This window comes from Haliotis rubra, unplaced genomic scaffold (genome assembly GCF_003918875.1).
Source record: "Haliotis rubra isolate DU_JTF1 unplaced genomic scaffold, ASM391887v1 Scf591, whole genome shotgun sequence".
Lineage (NCBI taxonomy): Eukaryota > Metazoa > Mollusca > Gastropoda > Lepetellida > Haliotidae > Haliotis > Haliotis rubra.
This window is the reverse complement of record NW_025767292.1, coordinates 669,751-687,948: the sequence shown is the minus strand read 5'-3', so window position 1 is coordinate 687,948 and position 18,198 is coordinate 669,751. Positions and strand designations below refer to the sequence as shown.

Sequence of the window (18,198 nt, the reverse complement as noted above, 5' to 3'; positions counted from 1 at the left end):
AAGGTGATACTGGCATATCTGTTGACATACCCTGGGCCAAAGCCCATTTCTTCCATGCTTTAAAACCATAATCATACTTCTTATTTGTGGAGTTTGCTCTCGAGCAAGACAAATGCTCTGGAAGACTTCTTACGAGCTCCCTCATAGGTGGAGGTAAAGTCAGTATCTCACTTCTATATACATGTTCAAACACACCTGCAACACGCAAACAACATCATCAGAATATCACACGTAAAGCCATCATGTTGAAGTTTAAATCGTTCACTCCAAACAACCCACCAAACTGTCTGCTTGGTACATATGCCTCCTTACAAGTGGGAAGATACATCCAGCCTTTAACTTGAGGTATAAATACCTTATTAAGACACAATATAGGCCAGAAATTGGCTGAGTACCATACAGGAATCACGATAGTTCCTTTAGCGTGACACTCCCTCATATGCTTGAGAACACGTGCAATCATAAACACAGGAGGCACTATCCAGTTATTGTCTTCACCCCAGGACATAGATAAAGCATCCACTCCGTCACTTCCTGGATTCCAAAATCTTGAGTTAAACCTTACAACCTTAGTATTGTAATATGACGCAAATCTGTCAACATCAAATGGGCCCCATTTGGCAGAGACGCGTTGAACAAGGGACACTGACGTCTCCAGTGGTTGAAGTCGCCACACATGAAGCACGCTCCTGACCTTTGACCACGGCCACGAAAATTATTAGACTGGTCACCAGTATGAGAATCCGTTGAAGCTTCAGTGACTGTCAAGGAAGGACGCTAGATCGACTTGTAAGGATGCAATCGTGCGGAACGAGATGCCCTTGTCTTGATTTTCTAATCGCTTTGCTTTCCGCTCGGTTGATTCTTTTGTCGTCATCAGAATCTGACGCCAATTCATGAGCCACATAATTGCGCACTGTTTCCCAGCCCCTCTGAGGAATCAGCTATTTTATATGTGTTTGTTTCTTGTCTGGAACCTGGAAACTTCTTGACTAATCAATTCCAAGGCGTAATCAGTCTTACCATACTGAAGAGCAAAACGCAACTGTTCTATGTTTTCCAGAGCTTCGGAATTGAAAGCAAACTGAATTTTGTTCCTATAGTTTTTTCCATTGATAGTCCCTCTCAGCTTTCAATTTATGTACTTCTTTGGATGTTTTATAAAACTCATCAGGAAGACTTTCAATTTTCTCATCAACTGCCTTCCTAATTTCAGCTTGTGATTGATCCAACTTTTTCAAAATGGCGTCTAACTTGTCGCTGTCAGTGTTGACTCCCCCGGGGCTGTCCATAATAAAAATGACCGCTAGTGCACCGCAGCTGAGAATGGCCTAAATCAAATTTCCCTCCCTTTTATACCTATCAGAGCGCCCTCATACTCATAGCATTACTTCCCTTTGTTGTATCTTCCGACGCTAGGAGAAAGAAATTTCATTCTAATTCGTACCTCAAACGAAAGAAATTATATAATTATTCTTACATTGATCAACAAGTTTGAAATAAAGTTTCGTCTTGGAATTAATTAGAAAATGTAGTCATCTTTTGTACCTATTAATATTTCCATCTTCATTGGCATGACAACAAAGGTAACCGTTTTGAAGTTTAACTGGCAAAAATGTTAGGACTGAAAAAAAAAACGAAGTCAATGTACGTTTTGTATTTTTGCCTTATAATCCTCGCATAATGGATTTATTTATTTTATTTTAATGCAATTTGGAACTTCATAAAAATGTACACAATCTGTGTTTAGTGAATTAATAGAATGACATGTTATCGACTGCCTAAGTGAATAAGATTTCACACACACACACACGCACACACACACACGCCAGCGCCCTAAGTGCGACCCTAAGTGCATGTGTCTGTCTCGCATCGAAGAATTTCACGGCGAAAAAAAATTAAGTGGATTGATTTTGTTGAATGAATGAAATCAAAATACAACTATCACAATGAAAACCGACTATATTAATAATATCAGCCTATCCCTTGTTCGAGAATGTTTGTATCTATCGATATCCACATAGAAGAATGATATGCCGTCCATTTGCAGTTGAAAACTGCTCCATGTCATCTGTCTTTTATCAGTCTTATATGGAAAAAATGTATATAACGTTAAACATAGTAGTGGTAGTTTCCCAACTGGTCACGTGACTTTATTTCAGGGTTTTCAAAGAGGTGTCTCATTGGACGGTTCACTCTCACTTAGCCAGAATCTACCCAAAATGGTCTTGTTAACACAATATTGCACTATGGCTAGGTGAGAGATGTGACCCAGGTTATTAGCATCAGCCACTGTAGCGTGAGCCTTTGTTCAAGGGCTGTAATCTATATCTACAATGCGACACATTTTAAGATGTATGCAAGTGTGTGTGTGTTTTTTTGTAATATAATTTTTTTGTCTAAACATATTTATTTCTTATATATTGTTCAGAATTGCCCATTTAAATTGAAAAGGAGCTCGAGGGTGACCAGAGATTCAGAACCTGGGAAAATCTAGACTTGCTTTATTTAGGGCTTTTATTATATATGATGCGACGTTTCGGTATGGATTCTTATACCGTTGTCAAGCAAGAGTGAAGTACTACAGCACAGAACAGACTTATATACATGAACAGGGATTAAGTAATAACAACATGTAGGTATGAATCAAGGGATTAACAACAACAACAAGGCACGGTGGTAATAATGTAGTGACAATAGGAGGAAACCAATGGTCCTAGAGGCAGAAACAAAATATACATGGCTGATGAGATTAATTAGCAATGATAGCTGGAGTGCTCTAATCTGTTGTTTTTATCAGTGCATTGTATGCAGAAGGGATGATATATCCCTGGTCCCTGTTGATTGAGGGCTTGTGTCTCCGGATTTTAACTGCTTCTGCAAGCTTTCTTTTGGTGAAGTCCTGGTGGTTTTTCGATAATATCTCTACATTGTCCCATATTATGCTGTGATTGGGACAGTTGATGATGTGGTCTGATAGTGCTGATTTTCTGTCAAATTTAGTGGTAGATGATAAGTGTTCTTTGATTCTGATATTTATGGGTCTATGTAGGCGAAACCTCGACTCAGAATCACTTTTCTTATAACAACAGATGCAGTTACCCGTAGAATAATAGGGGGATTAGTTATAGTCTATTTCAAGGTAAGTCTGGTGACTGCGTGACCACAAGCCTGAATAAATTGGTGAACACTAACAAATGTCACAGCCATGTATATATATATTAAATGAACCCCCAGTTCATCATCATGGCTAATTCTCAAGTTGACGTTCAGTACATTGATAATGCACAATGTGGACAAAATATGATTTATGGCAACTACAAGTGAAAATGAACATGTAAAAAGCTTCCAAAAAGACTGGTGATTCCAGATATGTTGATGACATATTATTGATGTTACTCATGCTGATGTTTCACTTGTATGTTTGAAAATTGTTATTACAAACTCATTACACTTCATGGTACATGTAAATCATCTAAAGCATCATTCTAGGACATCATCATCTTTGTACATCTTTATTGATGTATGACTCGATGACTATGAGATATAACAAGAACAGGATTCTCCATTGTCAACGATGTCTTCATGGACCCACGACATTCTAATGCAATTTTCCTTAAAAATTCCCACCTAATACCACTCTTATTTGTACCCTTCTTAGTGTACAAAATTCACTCTAATGCTACTCAAATTCCTCCCTTATTGCTCTTCAGTACTTTCATTTTGGAACACAGACAAAAACTGTCATTATCACAGACACATTTATACAATTTATCAACGCAGCCACTAGCCTCTGTTACGAAAACATGCTAGTCAACTTATCTTACTGGCTTCTGTCATGAAAACATGCTAATTGAAACTGGTGAAAAAGGTTAGCAATAACATATAAATATGGGAAGGGTCCTATGTTGGTCATTTTGGTGTTGAATTTTGTCCAAAGAAATTTTGTCCTATGGGATTTTGTCTGGGTGGGATTTTATCCAGTTGTGTTGCTGTTGAGTCTGCTTGTGATGCGGCTTCCCTGAAACAATCCCACTGAAACCTCGAAATAGCATCAGCTATAACATTATCATGAGTAGAAATGTACCTGGCTAGCTATTCTGGAAACGTTCGTAGCCCTACGAACACCTTAAGCCCATTCTTAACACATTGGCTACGATCAAAGTTAAGAAATTTTAGTATTACGAACGTTTCGAGAATAAGGGCCCTGGAACGTCAAAGAATATTATGATTAAGACATTAAGTTACTAGCAAACGCACAAGAAACATCACCTTGGAGTTCTTGGATGTGTGTCTGTTGATGATGGATACGACAGCTTGGTTTGTCACACAAAGACATTACCTTGTTTTAATAAAATTAGGTGCACACAAACGTAGTGCTGCGATGGCAGGAAGCACTTCAAGGAAAGTCATGTCTTTCATGTAGCCCGCTCTCACTCATGGCCATTTACCATACGCCCAACTTCCGTGGAAGTACTAGTATACCCCGGACCCGCACAAACTGTCAGCGTCTGTGAAAAGCTCTATGTGGGTTGACGTGATCCACTCTTCATTCTGAAACACAGATGTACCGTTATAGTTGAGGAGAAATATTTGCCAGACTTTAAGATCTTCTTTCACTCCCCTTGTAATCCTGACGCGATGCTACGGTTTTACCTGACCCTCTAATGCGTCGTACAGGCGCCTGCAGAAAGCTCTACCCGCTAGGATTGCACATGTAATGAACTGGAGTCTACCGACCAGTGATTGCACCTCTACTACCCGTATTTCCCTTCGACTGGACGTGAGGATTGCTTGTATCTGCTGGGTGACCTCTGTTATCTTCTCAGCCGGTATTGTCACCTCCATAGCTACAGTGTCGATAGTCAAGCCCAAAGATGTGATTGTAGTGGAGGGTCCGACAGTTTTGACATGTCCATAGAAAGTTTAAGTATTTCAAAACATGTGCTTGTAAAGGGATATCCCCCTAACAAGAAATCCCAAGGTAATGAATTAAGGAATGCGGGGAGCTTTTCTTTACGATGCACAATTCAAGACATGTGCTGAACTTTTCAAAAAATTCACAGGAAATTGAGCATCCAAATGCTTAACATTATCGAAGTAATATTTACCTTGAAAACTTATTCCTAGAAGATAAAAGTCGTTGGGGCGGACCGGAATCAATCTGAACGCAGATTTGACATCAAATGTGGCCAATTTGGCGCCTTTACCCAACTTTTGTACCATGTAACTGCTTCGTCGAATTTTGTGTAGGTCACCGAGGAAAACTCCTGGGGGATAAAATCGTTAATAGACCTACCTTCTGGGTAAGATAAGTGATGAATCAGCCTGTAGTGATCGTCCGTGGGCACCGATTCACTGCTAACCTTTTGTCTAGTAAACCTATCGGTGATGCGATCAAATCCGGAAAGGAGGAGATTCAAACGGTCCACTCATACGTGTAAACATGAGCACGCGTTTTGCAAGGAGGAATTCAATGCTGTGAAGAAATGATACATAATTGTCAGTGGAATGAGAATAATTGTACACACACACACACACACACACATTGACATATATACATACATACATACATACATCAGTATAAGATCAAGGCAAGATGTAGATGAGAGGTATATATATATATATATATATATATATATATATATATATGTATGTATGTATGTATGTATGTATGTATGTATGTATGTATGTATGTATGTATGTATGTATGTATGTATGTATGTATGTATGTATGTATGTATGTATGTATGTATGTATGTATGTATGTATGTATGTATGTATGTATGTATGTATGTATGTATGTATGTATGTATGTATGTATGTATGTATGTATATTATATTACCAAGGGCAAATTATATTGTTAATGGACAATAGTTCATAACCACGATAGACAGTTTTACTATTTTACTATTGTTTGTAGTTCGGGGACAATCAAACCTCGTATCGTAACAATCACACCCCCACGTGGTTTCATTCGGTTGAGTGAGACTTGTTAGCATCCAACGATTATTTGACACTTCTGCCGTCATACCATAATGAGACTAAAGTATATGTTAATGACCCCTGGTTAGGACTAGCTACGATCCCAAACATGTCAGACATTTTGCTTTGCCAACCGTTTCAGTCAAGGATAAGAAATTCGACTAAACTTGAAATTCCTGAACACCTGAGAGCTGTGAAGTCAATTCCTATGTCTCGACTCGTGGAACAATTATCTGCAATTGATACTGGGGAGGTGGAATTTGAAACTGGGAATTTGAAATTCATTTTGATAACTGTAATTATCATAAATGTTGTAATAGTAATATTAATGGTTATTGGTAGAAAAACAATTTGCCCTGGTTTGCCAGAAAACTGAGACTTGGAAAACACTCTCGGGTTACTCTGGACCAAGAGATAACACATGTCAGAGAGAGCGAGCAGCTTGCCTCTGCAACACTCATGTCTGGAGGAGGGCCTGAAGAGACAGAGGACCCGGTATCTCCTCAACGACCAGGCTACTGTACCCAAGCTTGGATGCTGCACAAACTAGACAGCAACCATGAGGTGTGATCAGCGAGGGAAACATTGGACAGGATGGGATGCGGTGTGTGAGCCTTCCCAGGTCTTTTCACCCTGATTACACAACGCAAGGTTGAACATTCCAATCATTAATGTGCTTTGATTATTCTTTCAAATAATCGGATTGAAAAGGGGCGAATGTAACATAATTATGTTTGCGCCGATCTAACAAGGACTCGTGTGCCGTGCCGCCCACTGGACACAGCTGATAACACTGGATATCTCTCAGGGTTGGAGGACAAACATCATGTTGTGTTGCTACGACAGACTGATCAACTCTTGAACCAAATTGTTGTGATCATCATGTGATTATAACGTTATATATCGGTCTCGGACCAACCAATAGTGTCCAGAGACATCATCCACTAGTTGGGACAAACAACGTGTTTACAATGAAGACAATACCAAAACTGTGTACCTCTCGGCCATAAGGTTGTGACCGGTTGCCTGAAAGTTGGCTATATAGATCCAAGGTGTTCGGTGGAGAGACAGACATTATCTTAGCGATTCCATGCGCGTTTAGAGCTTAATCGCTCTAACCTAATGATACTCAGTCATGAGTTTGATATGTCGTTGAACATAGTATAAATATACCTGTATCCTGTGTGGCTCATTAAAGAAGTTCATCCCCTGGAGAATCGAGCAGTTTTGTTTTCAACTGAGAACTAATGACTGATCACCGGTCACTCTGTTACATGAACGAGGGGCTTTCTTATGATAAGCGATTATTAACAGGTCGTTATAGCCGACTGGGGTTAAACTGCATTCAATCTGAATTGTTTGTGTGACACAAAACATGCCATCCGACAAGAAGATAGTCATTCAGTGGCACAGCTATATGTTATTTTCCCAGGTACCGCTAAGTCCATCGTTGATTTGTCTGTTTTCCAATAAGATCTCGTACAGTACATGTCCTTTCATCTGTTAATCCAGGCAGTGGCCTGCGTGTCAACACCATGGCTGAGTCTGGAGGATGTCGATGGTGTTTCAACAACATCCTCTGGTTTACTGCTGTCTACAGTATGTCGGCACTGTTGCTGGGGTCAGTCAAGCCCTACACAACGTCACAGATCACAGCACTAGAGAAACAGTTTGGACTCAGCAGTACAAGAAGTGGCCTCCTTCTGAGCTGCAACGAAATCGGTTGTCTTTCAGCTAGTTTCTTCTTCAGCCATTTTGGAGGAAGGGGTTGTATACCTAGGATCCTGTCCGGCGCAATGGTTTTGTATGGTATTGCTAGTTTAATGTGTGGTTTGTTACATTTCATGGATCCTGTATCGTTCCCTTCTTTAGATGCCTCCAACTATTCTTCTTCACAAGGTGCTAGATTGTGTCAGGATTCCGTACAGGAACATGAGAGATGCCCAGCCACGAAGGACCAAGCCACTGACAACGGACGTTGGATGTACAATGTGCAGGCCGTGCTTATGGTGTTACTAGGAGTGGGTAAATCCCCACAGTTTTCCCTGGGTCTACCGTACGTTGAGAATAATTCCAGCGACAAACAGCAGTCGAGTTTACTGACAGGTACGTTCTCAGGTCTTACATGATGTGAAGGGGGAGAGTTTAGAAGATGAGAGTAAACATGATAAATATTTTGATTCATTATGAAATAGAGAAAATACATCGTTCGTTGTAAAGTGACAGTTTTTATGTATTTATCCATAAGAAACCTTTTGGTATCTGATTAGAAGACGTAGTGCATGTATAAAAAATGTGTTTGTAGATCGCGGGTTTCAAAAGGTATTGTATGCGAGTGTATTCGAAGTAGCGTGTGTAGTTAAAGTCGTGCTTGTAGTGGAACTCAAGACTTTTTTATTCAGAAAAGCGGAAGCATTGTGAGTAGCGAAAGGAGAGTGTATTTGAAGTAGCGTGTGTAGTGGAAGTGTGTGTTGTCGAAGTATTGTGTGTAGTGGAAGTAGTGTGTGTGTGTGTAATGGAAGTAGTGTGTAGTGGAAGTAGTGTGTGTAGCGGAAGTAGTGTGTGTGCAATGGAAGTAGTGTGAGTAGTGGAAGTAGTGTGTGTAGCTGAACTAATGTGTATTGTAGAAGTAGTGTATCTAGCGGAAGTAGCGTGAGTAGTGGAAGTAGTGTGTGTAGTGGAAGAAGCGTGTGTAGTGGAAGCAGTGTCTCTAGAGGAAGTAGTGTGTATTTTGGAAGTAGTGTGTATTTTGGAAGTGGTATTGTAGTGGAAGTAGTGTGTATTTTGGAAGTAGTGTGTATTTTGGAAGTAGTGTGTATTTGGGAAGTAATGTGTACAGGGGAATTAGTATGTGTAGTGGAAGTAGTGTGTGTAGTGGAAGTAAATGTGCAGGGGAAGTAGTATGTGTGTGCGGAAGTAGTGTGTGTAGTAAAAAGTAGTGTGTGTAGTGGAAATAATGTGTGTAGCGGAAGTAATGTGTATTTTGGAAGTAGTATGTGTTGCGGAAGGAGCGTGTGTAGTGGAAGAAGTGTGTGTGTAAGGTGGAAGTAGTGTGTGTGTAGTGGAAGTGAGTGAGTCAGTGACTGAGTTTAGTTTTACGCCACACTCAGCAATATTACAGCTATATGGCAGGGGGTCTGTAAATAATCGAGTCTGGACCAGACAATACAGTGATCAACAGCATGAGCATCGATCTGCGCAATTGGGAACCGATGACATGTGTCAAACAAGTCAGCGAGCCTGACCACCCGATCCCGTTAGTAGGCTCTTACGACATGCATGGGTTACTGAAGATCAATATTCTAAGCCGGACCTTGACGGGTCGTGTAGTGGAAGGAGAGAATATAGCAGAAATATTGTGTGTATGGGAAGGAGTGCAAAAAGCGATTGTGTGTAGCGGAAGGAGTTGGTATAGCGAAAGGATTGTGTGTGTAGCGGAAGGAGTGTGAAAAGCAAAGAGGATTGTGTGTAGCAGAAGGATTGTGTATAGCAAAAGGATTGTGTGTAGCGGAATGAGCGCGCATAGCAAAAGGATTGTGTGTAGTGAAAAGAACCTGAAAAACAAAATGATTGTGTGTAGCGGAATGAGTGCGTATAGAGAAATGATTGTGTGTAGTGGAAAGAGACTAAAAAGCGAAAGGATTGTGTATAGTGGAAGGAGTGTGAAAAGCGAAAGGATTTTGTGTACCGAAAGGAGTGCAAAAAACGAAAGGATTGTAGTGGAAGGAATGCTTACAGCGAAAGGATTGTGCGTAGTGGAAGGAGTGTGAAAAGCGAAAGGATTGTGTGAAGCAGAAGGAGAGCACATAGCGGGAGGATTGTGTGTAGCGTAAGGATAGCGTGTAGTGGAAGTAGTTTACAGGTAATATAATTTGTTTGTATTCGTGGTCTTGTAGGCATCATTATGGCGATAGCTTTCCTTGGACCAGCTGTTGCACTCGGTCTTGGTGGATGGCTCAGTGACGTCCCCATTGATCTAAGCGGTTGGTTATGTGCTTGCATTAATTAGTGAATAGTAATTCCATTCAATCTTTCTTTACAAAAATGTTTTACAAGACTTTTTATTCAAATAAAGGTTTTGTATTCAGGGAATTCATTGGAATCAATGTTCTTTACGCCATACGAGCACAACACGTTTTTATGAAATTTATACCAGTTGTATGGTTTGGTTTCAAGAGTCCCAATTACACAGCCATCACCCCCAGTGGATAGGAGCATGGTGGATTGGGTACCTGATCCTTGGATGTGCAGCCATCGTTCTTGCTGTACCCTTAGGCTTCTTCCCAAGGCACATGAAGAAATCAACAGTTAAAGATATCCACACGGCCACGTCACTGATAAAGGATATAGTGGGTGAGTTGCTGCTGCACCTTCTTTCTGGGTGAAAGAAGTACCAGACGCCATGGTGTGGTACCTTGTAACATGCTTGTAATTACTCATTTACAATTTTCGCTCTGAGACTTACACTCTTCACAAAAAGAAACGGATAGGTGATTTTGAGAATATTGGACTCATGTTATTGCGGCAGAGTCAATACAAATATACTATTTCTTTCGCCAAAGCGTCATAAAAAAAACATGGAAAGCAAAATACACTTGCAAGTAATAGGAAAAGCATGCAGTGTTTTGGTCACTTATAGTAAACGTTGTGTTTCACTTTGTTATCCGTTTTTGCCTTGAAAAGCGGAAATAATCATGCCTTGTTTGAGTGCTGCCAATCGAGACATCGCCATTGGCCGCCTTGAAGCTGTGGAGTCGTAGTCTGACGCAGTTGACGATTTCTTCTTCACCAGCGAGATGGAAGACAGCGTGTCCACCGTCGGAGAAATGAACGTTTTGCCCCTAATCGCATTCGACAGGTCGACAGATTCGGTTGTGGAAGTGTCATGGTGTGGGGTGCGATATCCAGCACACATATTTGATTTAGTGGTGGTTCAGGGAATTTGACAGCAAATCGGTACATCAATGAAGTCCGTGTATGTCACATGCTTCCGATTATGAACCGACAGGGGGATTTGTTCCAGCATGACAATGCTACTTCACATACAGCAAGCGTCACTGTCCGCTACCGTGCCAATTCTAAAGTCAGTGTCTTGCTATGGCCTTCCGCTACTCACCAGATCTGAACCCAACAGAACACATATAGGATATACTCGATCGACGTGTACGTCAACGTCAACACACGCCTCTGACACTTCCACAACTGGTCATCGCATTGCAGGTGGGGACGAATTCCGCAAGAGAGACTTATCCAGTCTGTCCCGAGACGTGGCCGAGCAGGAATTGCTGCCAATGATGGTCATACAAAGTACTGACTTTGACGCCATCTTGTGCACTCAAGTAAACAGAAACATAACTATATTGGTGGCTGTTGTATTGGCGAACTCTTTGTCAATAGATGTGTGAATTTTTCACCATTGTAATTACATGAAATAATTGCTTTTAATCAATTCTTCTAAAATGGCTTATGCGTTTCTTCTTTTTTGAAAGTGTTTTAAAGGGGTGCTATAGGGTAAAAAAATGGAAACATGTCTACGACACTAAGAGGATACTTTCCTTGTGGTTACTTGTGGTTATACATGGGACTTTCACTGACTGTTTGATCCAACACATAGCAATGCTGCAATTTTCGGTATGTGATATCTGTTACCTATCATCTCTCCGCATCAATCGGTCTCTTTTGGTTATCTGACATGCCCTTTTATGGAAACGCCACACAAAAAGATCCATTCTAAAGTTGGTATCTAAAATTTGTCTTGTTCTATTAACCGAATTATTTCTGTTGTTCCCGCAGACTTGCCAAGGTCAATATTGCGGATATTGAAGAACCCAGTAGTCGCCTGTCTTCTCTTTGGGAACGGCAGTGCTTTGTTTTTTGTTGGAGGCTATTTCAGCTTTGCTCCAAAATACATCGAGACCCAGTTTGCGAAGACGGCAGCTGAGGCGAACTTCATATTGGGTAAGGAGCAACGACAGTTTTATTGACCTTATGTTTTAACGTGTGCATCGGTAGGACGCAGTTTAGTTACATTCAGACTGGCATGTCCTACCTCCAGAGGAAAGTTGTACATTGAACATGTCCTATATCATGAAAACATATTTCTCTAAGCTTCAAATGCAAGCCGTGTAAACTGATACATACATGTAAATAGGGGATCTAACATATTGTTTTCGGTTTAAAATAGATGGATTCTTTATCTGTAAACCTGAAGGACACACATTTAAGGTATATGAACAGGGTTACATGATTGTTTAAAAGTGGAAACTAAATTACATTCACTTTTCATCTAAGTTCACATTTCCATACCTGAATGTGTTGAAGGTATTCTAGAACTGATGTGGGCGTTAGTGGGCACCCTTCTTGGAGGCATAATCACCAGCAGATTCCGGCTTACCAGCACTGGATGCATGAAGCTCACGACCATACTGGTATTTAGTGCAACTGTCCTCTGCTCTCTAACGCTGGTTTTTGGTTGCGACGATCAGAACATCAAAGGTCTAGGTGACAGCAGGTAAGAGGTAGTTATTACATATGGGGAGGGTTAGGTGACAGAGATGAGTGTCTGGGCCCACATAAACAAAACATATAGTTTCTTGGTGAAAAGCAGGTAGGTGCCAGTTGTTAGAACCAGAACATTGAGAGTTTGAAATTCTTTATTTATTACGCACTGTATGTCATCGACATTGTAAATTAAGATAGTCAGGTTCATAGATTACATAAAAGAGCATCTGAAATTTATGGCATGGAATATAAGTTGTGAAAGTTTCTTCGCAGATTCTTCATGTTAAGCCTATTCAGTGTCATATTTTCTTTGGATGTCTTTATGTTCACAATTGGTGTTCCTTTTCGATGTAACTCTGCTACCGGGATACAGAGAACCAGGTTACAGAGTCTTTAGTCTCTCTTTACATATTGATATCTGACCATTTCAGTTTGGAGCGTATTAGAACCACAACGGTAGCGGGAGAGTGCATTGCGAGATTTATCAATATAAATATTTGGAAGAAATTCGATTTGAACGAGGAAGAGTATTATTAACAATTTCTGAATGCCACTGAATGAATCTTGATACATATTCAAATACATACAGGTTCGGATACGAAATTGCTTGTTTTTTTCCCAATATAGCCCATACAAATTAATAAACGGTACCTTTGGTCTTTGAGATCCAATTCATCTTGCAGTTTACAGCTTATTTAAACGAACGATCATAGTTCTTTCGTCTTTAACTACTATCAGGCAAATATATTACCTTACTCTAATAAGTGATATGATGGGCTGAATACAGCATACACTTAAATCTTCGGAATGTATGCTGAAATATATTCTGAATTTTGTTTTCAAGATCATGAAACGTATACATAAATACGCCTGCAGTAAATAATTCTGTTTCAGATATTCCATGGTAAACGACACTGTTTGCAACTGTGGTGCAACGGAGTACATGCCACTGTGTGGAGTTGATGGAGTGACGTATATCAATCCCTGTATGGCTGGATGCAAGTCTCAGAACGGTACCGTAAGTATCTCACTCCCTGCAAGCATGGATCCATGCATGTCAGGACGCCAGTCTCAGAACGGTACAGTACGTATCTCACTCCCTGTGAGGTTCTCTGTATGTCAGGATGCCAGTTTCAGAATGGTATAGTAAGTATACATCCCTGTGTGGATGCCAGTATGAAAACTGCACTGTGGGTATCTCTTAGTAGAGCGACATGTCACCTTAGATATGCACCGAGAGGGACTAAAATTGGTATCTTATTCCATCAGTGTCATTGAATTATTCACAGTTAAATACAGATAATGTCCCGGTGTCTTTCGGTATAGTTTTTCATTTATAAGTATTTGATATCTGTGTTGTATGCTGGTCTTATTTCAGACATACATGGGGTGCAGCGAGATTCCTGGTAACGAAGGCACAGTGGGCAAATGTCCATTTGATTGTCCCTACCTGTATCCCTACGTCATCGTTGACCTTGTGTCCGGCCTGTCGGCGACAATTTCCTTAGTCCCTGTGATGCTGACACTAATGAGGTAGATGCTTTTAACACAAACACACACGCACATACGCACAGACACACCTGTTTGCGAGACCGTTAATCAATTTTTTCAAGAATACATATGACATCAGATAAATATAAAGCGATTTAGTTCCAATATAGTTAAGTAAATTAGTCCCCATCCCTACATTGTTTCTTTTTATATTACAGGAATCATAATAAAAACTATTATACTTTATCTGGGCACCTTGGACACAAAACATGGATAGGGAACACAATGTGTTCATCTATGTCTAGAAACGCACAGAGAATTACTATAGCTTTAGCTTAAGCTGGTATGTAGCCTTTATAGATATTTATGTTCACTCAAGCTGGAAAGCACCACCACATTAATGTATTCACGGATACGTTCCTCTTTGCACAGTTAGAGACAGCTGCTGCTGATTACCATGACATGGTACCTAACTGTTCAGGGAGAAACACACGAGTGAATGTCATTGATTCTTTGTTATCCGATGTATCCTGTCAGAAACACAATAACTTACCAACCAGTTAAACGTTTGTTTAACGTGCTATCTAACAACAGTTGTTGCGTGTAACTGGATTTAATACTTTAAGCATGTTGAGTCCAAAGGATTTGTTTTCAAGTAATATGGACACGTGAAAAAAGAAGAGAACAAATTCCTTTCCTTTCGATGTGAGTGGGTGTAAACTGAATGATTCACATCTTAACGTTTAACTAACAAGCATGTACATGATGTACAATCCAAATGTGCGATCGTGTGTTCTTTCAACAAACGTCTTAATGTCATATAACATAAACCACGTTTCTTAAATTATATCATAAGTTATCTTACACATCACTTGAGAGACTAAAACATTCAATGTGTCTTTTATAATCAAAGAGTTGGCAGTGACAACTGGGCACTGTTAACTGCTCGGATTTCTTTATACATCTGCTACCGATTGACTGCTGAGCATGCAAATGACGCAAGTTCTGAACTGAAGTGTGGTACGTCAATTTCAGATCTGATGTTTGGTTCAGAAGTGAAGTATGTTATTTCAATCCTTACTGAAGAATGGTACCTCAATATCATTCTGACATGTCATGTGCTTTTTCACAAAGACCTTCTTTTTCAATTTCGGAACTGAAGTAAGGTACTTCAATTTCGGAACTAAAGTTTGGTCCCTCAATTTCAGAACTGAAGTATGGTACTTCAATTCAGTACGTCAATTTCGGAACTGAAGTATGGTACCTCAGCTTCAGAAATGAAGTAGGGTACGTCAATCTCGAAACTTTGTAAGGTACTTTAATTTCTGAACTGAAGTATGGTACTTCAATTTCACAAAGTCCTTCTTCAGAACCTCATTCACACATCCAATACAGGACGCCATCAGCTCCCGCAAATTCTATTAACAAGAATAAACCCAACAATTCTGTATAGAATAATAAACTCGAGGGCTCCATTTTGTTCTGACAATGGAGAATTCTTGGCTTTCGAAACTCCATGCAGAACACATGCCTTTGAACTGTCTTACAGATTTGTGCAGAGGGACTAAAGGGTATACAATGAGGATGAACAAGTGTTGGCCACCTCTACATTGATTTGCAGACTCTTCTGGTGTATTTATTTTGCTATCCATTCCCATTAGATCTTCGTTGCAGCTGTTTGTTCAACCGGATGCAACATCAAGCACATCGAGTGGTATACTTTTACAGGACAGTCTCGAAAACAAATAATCCAGTAGTGTTTTAAGTCATTCAAAGACGAAGGTTTGTTTGAATTCTTGAAGTATTTTTGGATAAATATAAACTTTGTCTTTAATGAGTGAGTATACTTGGCCTTTGTTGAATGGGCCTGGGAATTTCAGTGAACATGGCTACACTTGGACCAATAGAAGACATGATCAGAAGCTAGCTCTGACTTCCTGTCACCAGACACATAAGCAGCTTTCCCACGTTCAACAGCTAAGATTGTATTTCAAGGTTCCAATCGCAGCAAAGTTTGAAATAACTTAATGCTTAACTGCACATTCCTTCATGTTTCAACAAAGCTGCAGAATATGTCAAATTGTGACTACCCCAGTGAATGCAAGCAGGTGGAAATTTCATAGGCAAGGGAAATGTGTTTGTGCCATATATTTACAAGAAGATATTTTGTCGACACGATTCGGGAAGGAATAGTTTCCCTGATGTCCTTTTTAATTAACAATATATTTGATAATTTAATTACGTTGACTGATAATTTGCTTATTTGATTCCTATAAAGAACAGTGCACCCGAGGGACAAATCCATGGCTGTGGCTATATCGTCTTTCCTAAGTAGTTTTGTCGGTAAGTAAAAGAAAGGTATAAGGGGGCTGCTCGTGTTTGCTTGTATTTGACTACCACGGAGCTAGATCTTACTCCATCGACCCCACGATGAAAGAGGTGGAAGAGACTTAAATCCTCGGATTACCCTTACATACTCGTAATGACAGTTTATACACGTGAATTTAAACAATGCCACTCCAAGCTGTAACAAATGCTACCACTTAAGCATCCTTCTTTTTGTATTGTAATTATTTGTGTCATGTAGATTCCATTTAAACATATAAGAAATGAAAATCCAAATATATATGCTTAATCTTGGACAGACTGTAAATCAAATTGACACATTATATGTACGTATATATAGCAACTTGTAAGGTTAACTGGAAAGTGAATTGGAATGTATAGAAAGTGGAGAGTGTATATTCTGGTGTCACTTATGATAGTTTATTCTATTCCCCAGGTTATCTTCCAGCACCTATCGTTTATGGAAAGGCCATTGACACCACGTGCACTCTCTGGGAAACAAGGTGTGGTGAGGTCGGCGCATGCGCAGTGTATAATCTCCCAAGCCTACGACACCATGTGAAAGGGATGGACACGGGATTTCAAATTCTATCGTCAGCTGGCTTCTTTGCAGCTTTCCTTTTACTAAAAAATGGGGTCGTTGAGGAATATTCCGATTCAGATGCACCACAAACCCAACCTGAAGAATCAGAAGATACTGAGAAATGTGATGTTCAGCTTACACAGTTTTAAAGCTCCTTCAAGATGGAAACGGAACTGTGTTCGTATGGGACGTATATAGAATGAATATGTTGATTAATCCAATAACTAAAAAATGGACCAAATACAAAGAAAACAGTATTCCTGTATACTGTATAAATATAACACTCTTCAGCTACATAGGTTAAAACATCAAGTCACTCTTTAAGGATATTCTTAAAGGAGAGAATATACGTAGTAGTCATTAATGTAATATATAATGTCAACGTGTGTCTTTCTTGTTAAAGCACAGTTTCCATTACTGGGTTCAATGGCTCATCATCATTGGTCTATTCCGTTATTTTTCTGTCAAAAATTAAGTTGTAGGACTAAGTTCAATTTTCCTTGACTGCACACACGCCTGTTCTCTAACCCAGCGGGAAAAGTACACAGTGGTACAACTTCTTTTAGTGGCATGCTTAGAAGTTGGTGAATCAGACAAACAAGGACGAACTTCTTTATTCGGATGATGCGATGTTTCGATACAGATTCTTGTATCATTGTCAAGAAAGTATGAGTCACGTAAAACACAGGGTGTTTAGGATATAAGTGAATGTGTGAAATTAATGTTTGTAGCTTAAAACTTTACTGTTGAGTTTCATTTCATTCATTTTTGTTCCCCAATTTCACTCTTCTTGAGATTATAAGTGAGTTTTAATCTAGACATGTGTGTTTTCCTATTCTTTAGAAGCTATAATTTGTTTTATTCAAAAGCCTAAATTCATTCACAAGTTTTACATTGATGTAACAAATGTCCAAACCGTTACCACAGCATGGAAAAAAATATGTCATATTTGTTACAAGCTACAATTTCTAATACACATTTCACTGTCTGTCCAAAATAGGGTTAGCAGTTAAAAGTAAATTAATATCATTTTTCCTTTCATGTTACCTATTTCTAGGTTAAATTACATTGTTTAAGATTTATGTCCTGCCCGTTACCATTCCTGTCCAAACCATTACCACCATTGTCCTAACCGTTACTGGTGTTAATTAACGGCTCTAAATAATTCATGATAATACATGAAACACTCCTCTTTATGTTGGTGTCATCAAAAGGTGTTCTGGGCGTAATAGCTGGTGTTTATTTTAGACAATTTCACCTGTTGAAAAGCTTAGTATATACCTAATAATGT

The 18,198-nt window shown here is 39.6% G+C and overlaps 1 protein-coding gene across 1 annotated transcript; it reads left to right on the top strand.

Annotated features, from left to right (window-relative positions):
• Positions 1–7,503: 7,503 nt before the first annotated feature.
• On the top strand, positions 7,504–17,533 carry LOC124255075 (solute carrier organic anion transporter family member 2B1-like). The gene is made up of 10 exons (XM_046688910.1): positions 7,504–8,092; positions 9,883–9,969; positions 10,163–10,339; positions 11,207–11,293; positions 11,780–11,944; positions 12,308–12,497; positions 13,382–13,505; positions 13,866–14,020; positions 16,257–16,321; positions 16,761–17,533. Exons 1-10 carry the CDS (start codon positions 7,522–7,524, stop codon positions 17,054–17,056), a joined length of 1,917 nt encoding a protein of 638 aa, XP_046544866.1. The 5' UTR covers positions 7,504–7,521; the 3' UTR covers positions 17,057–17,533.
• The last annotated feature ends 665 nt before the right edge of the window (positions 17,534–18,198 follow it).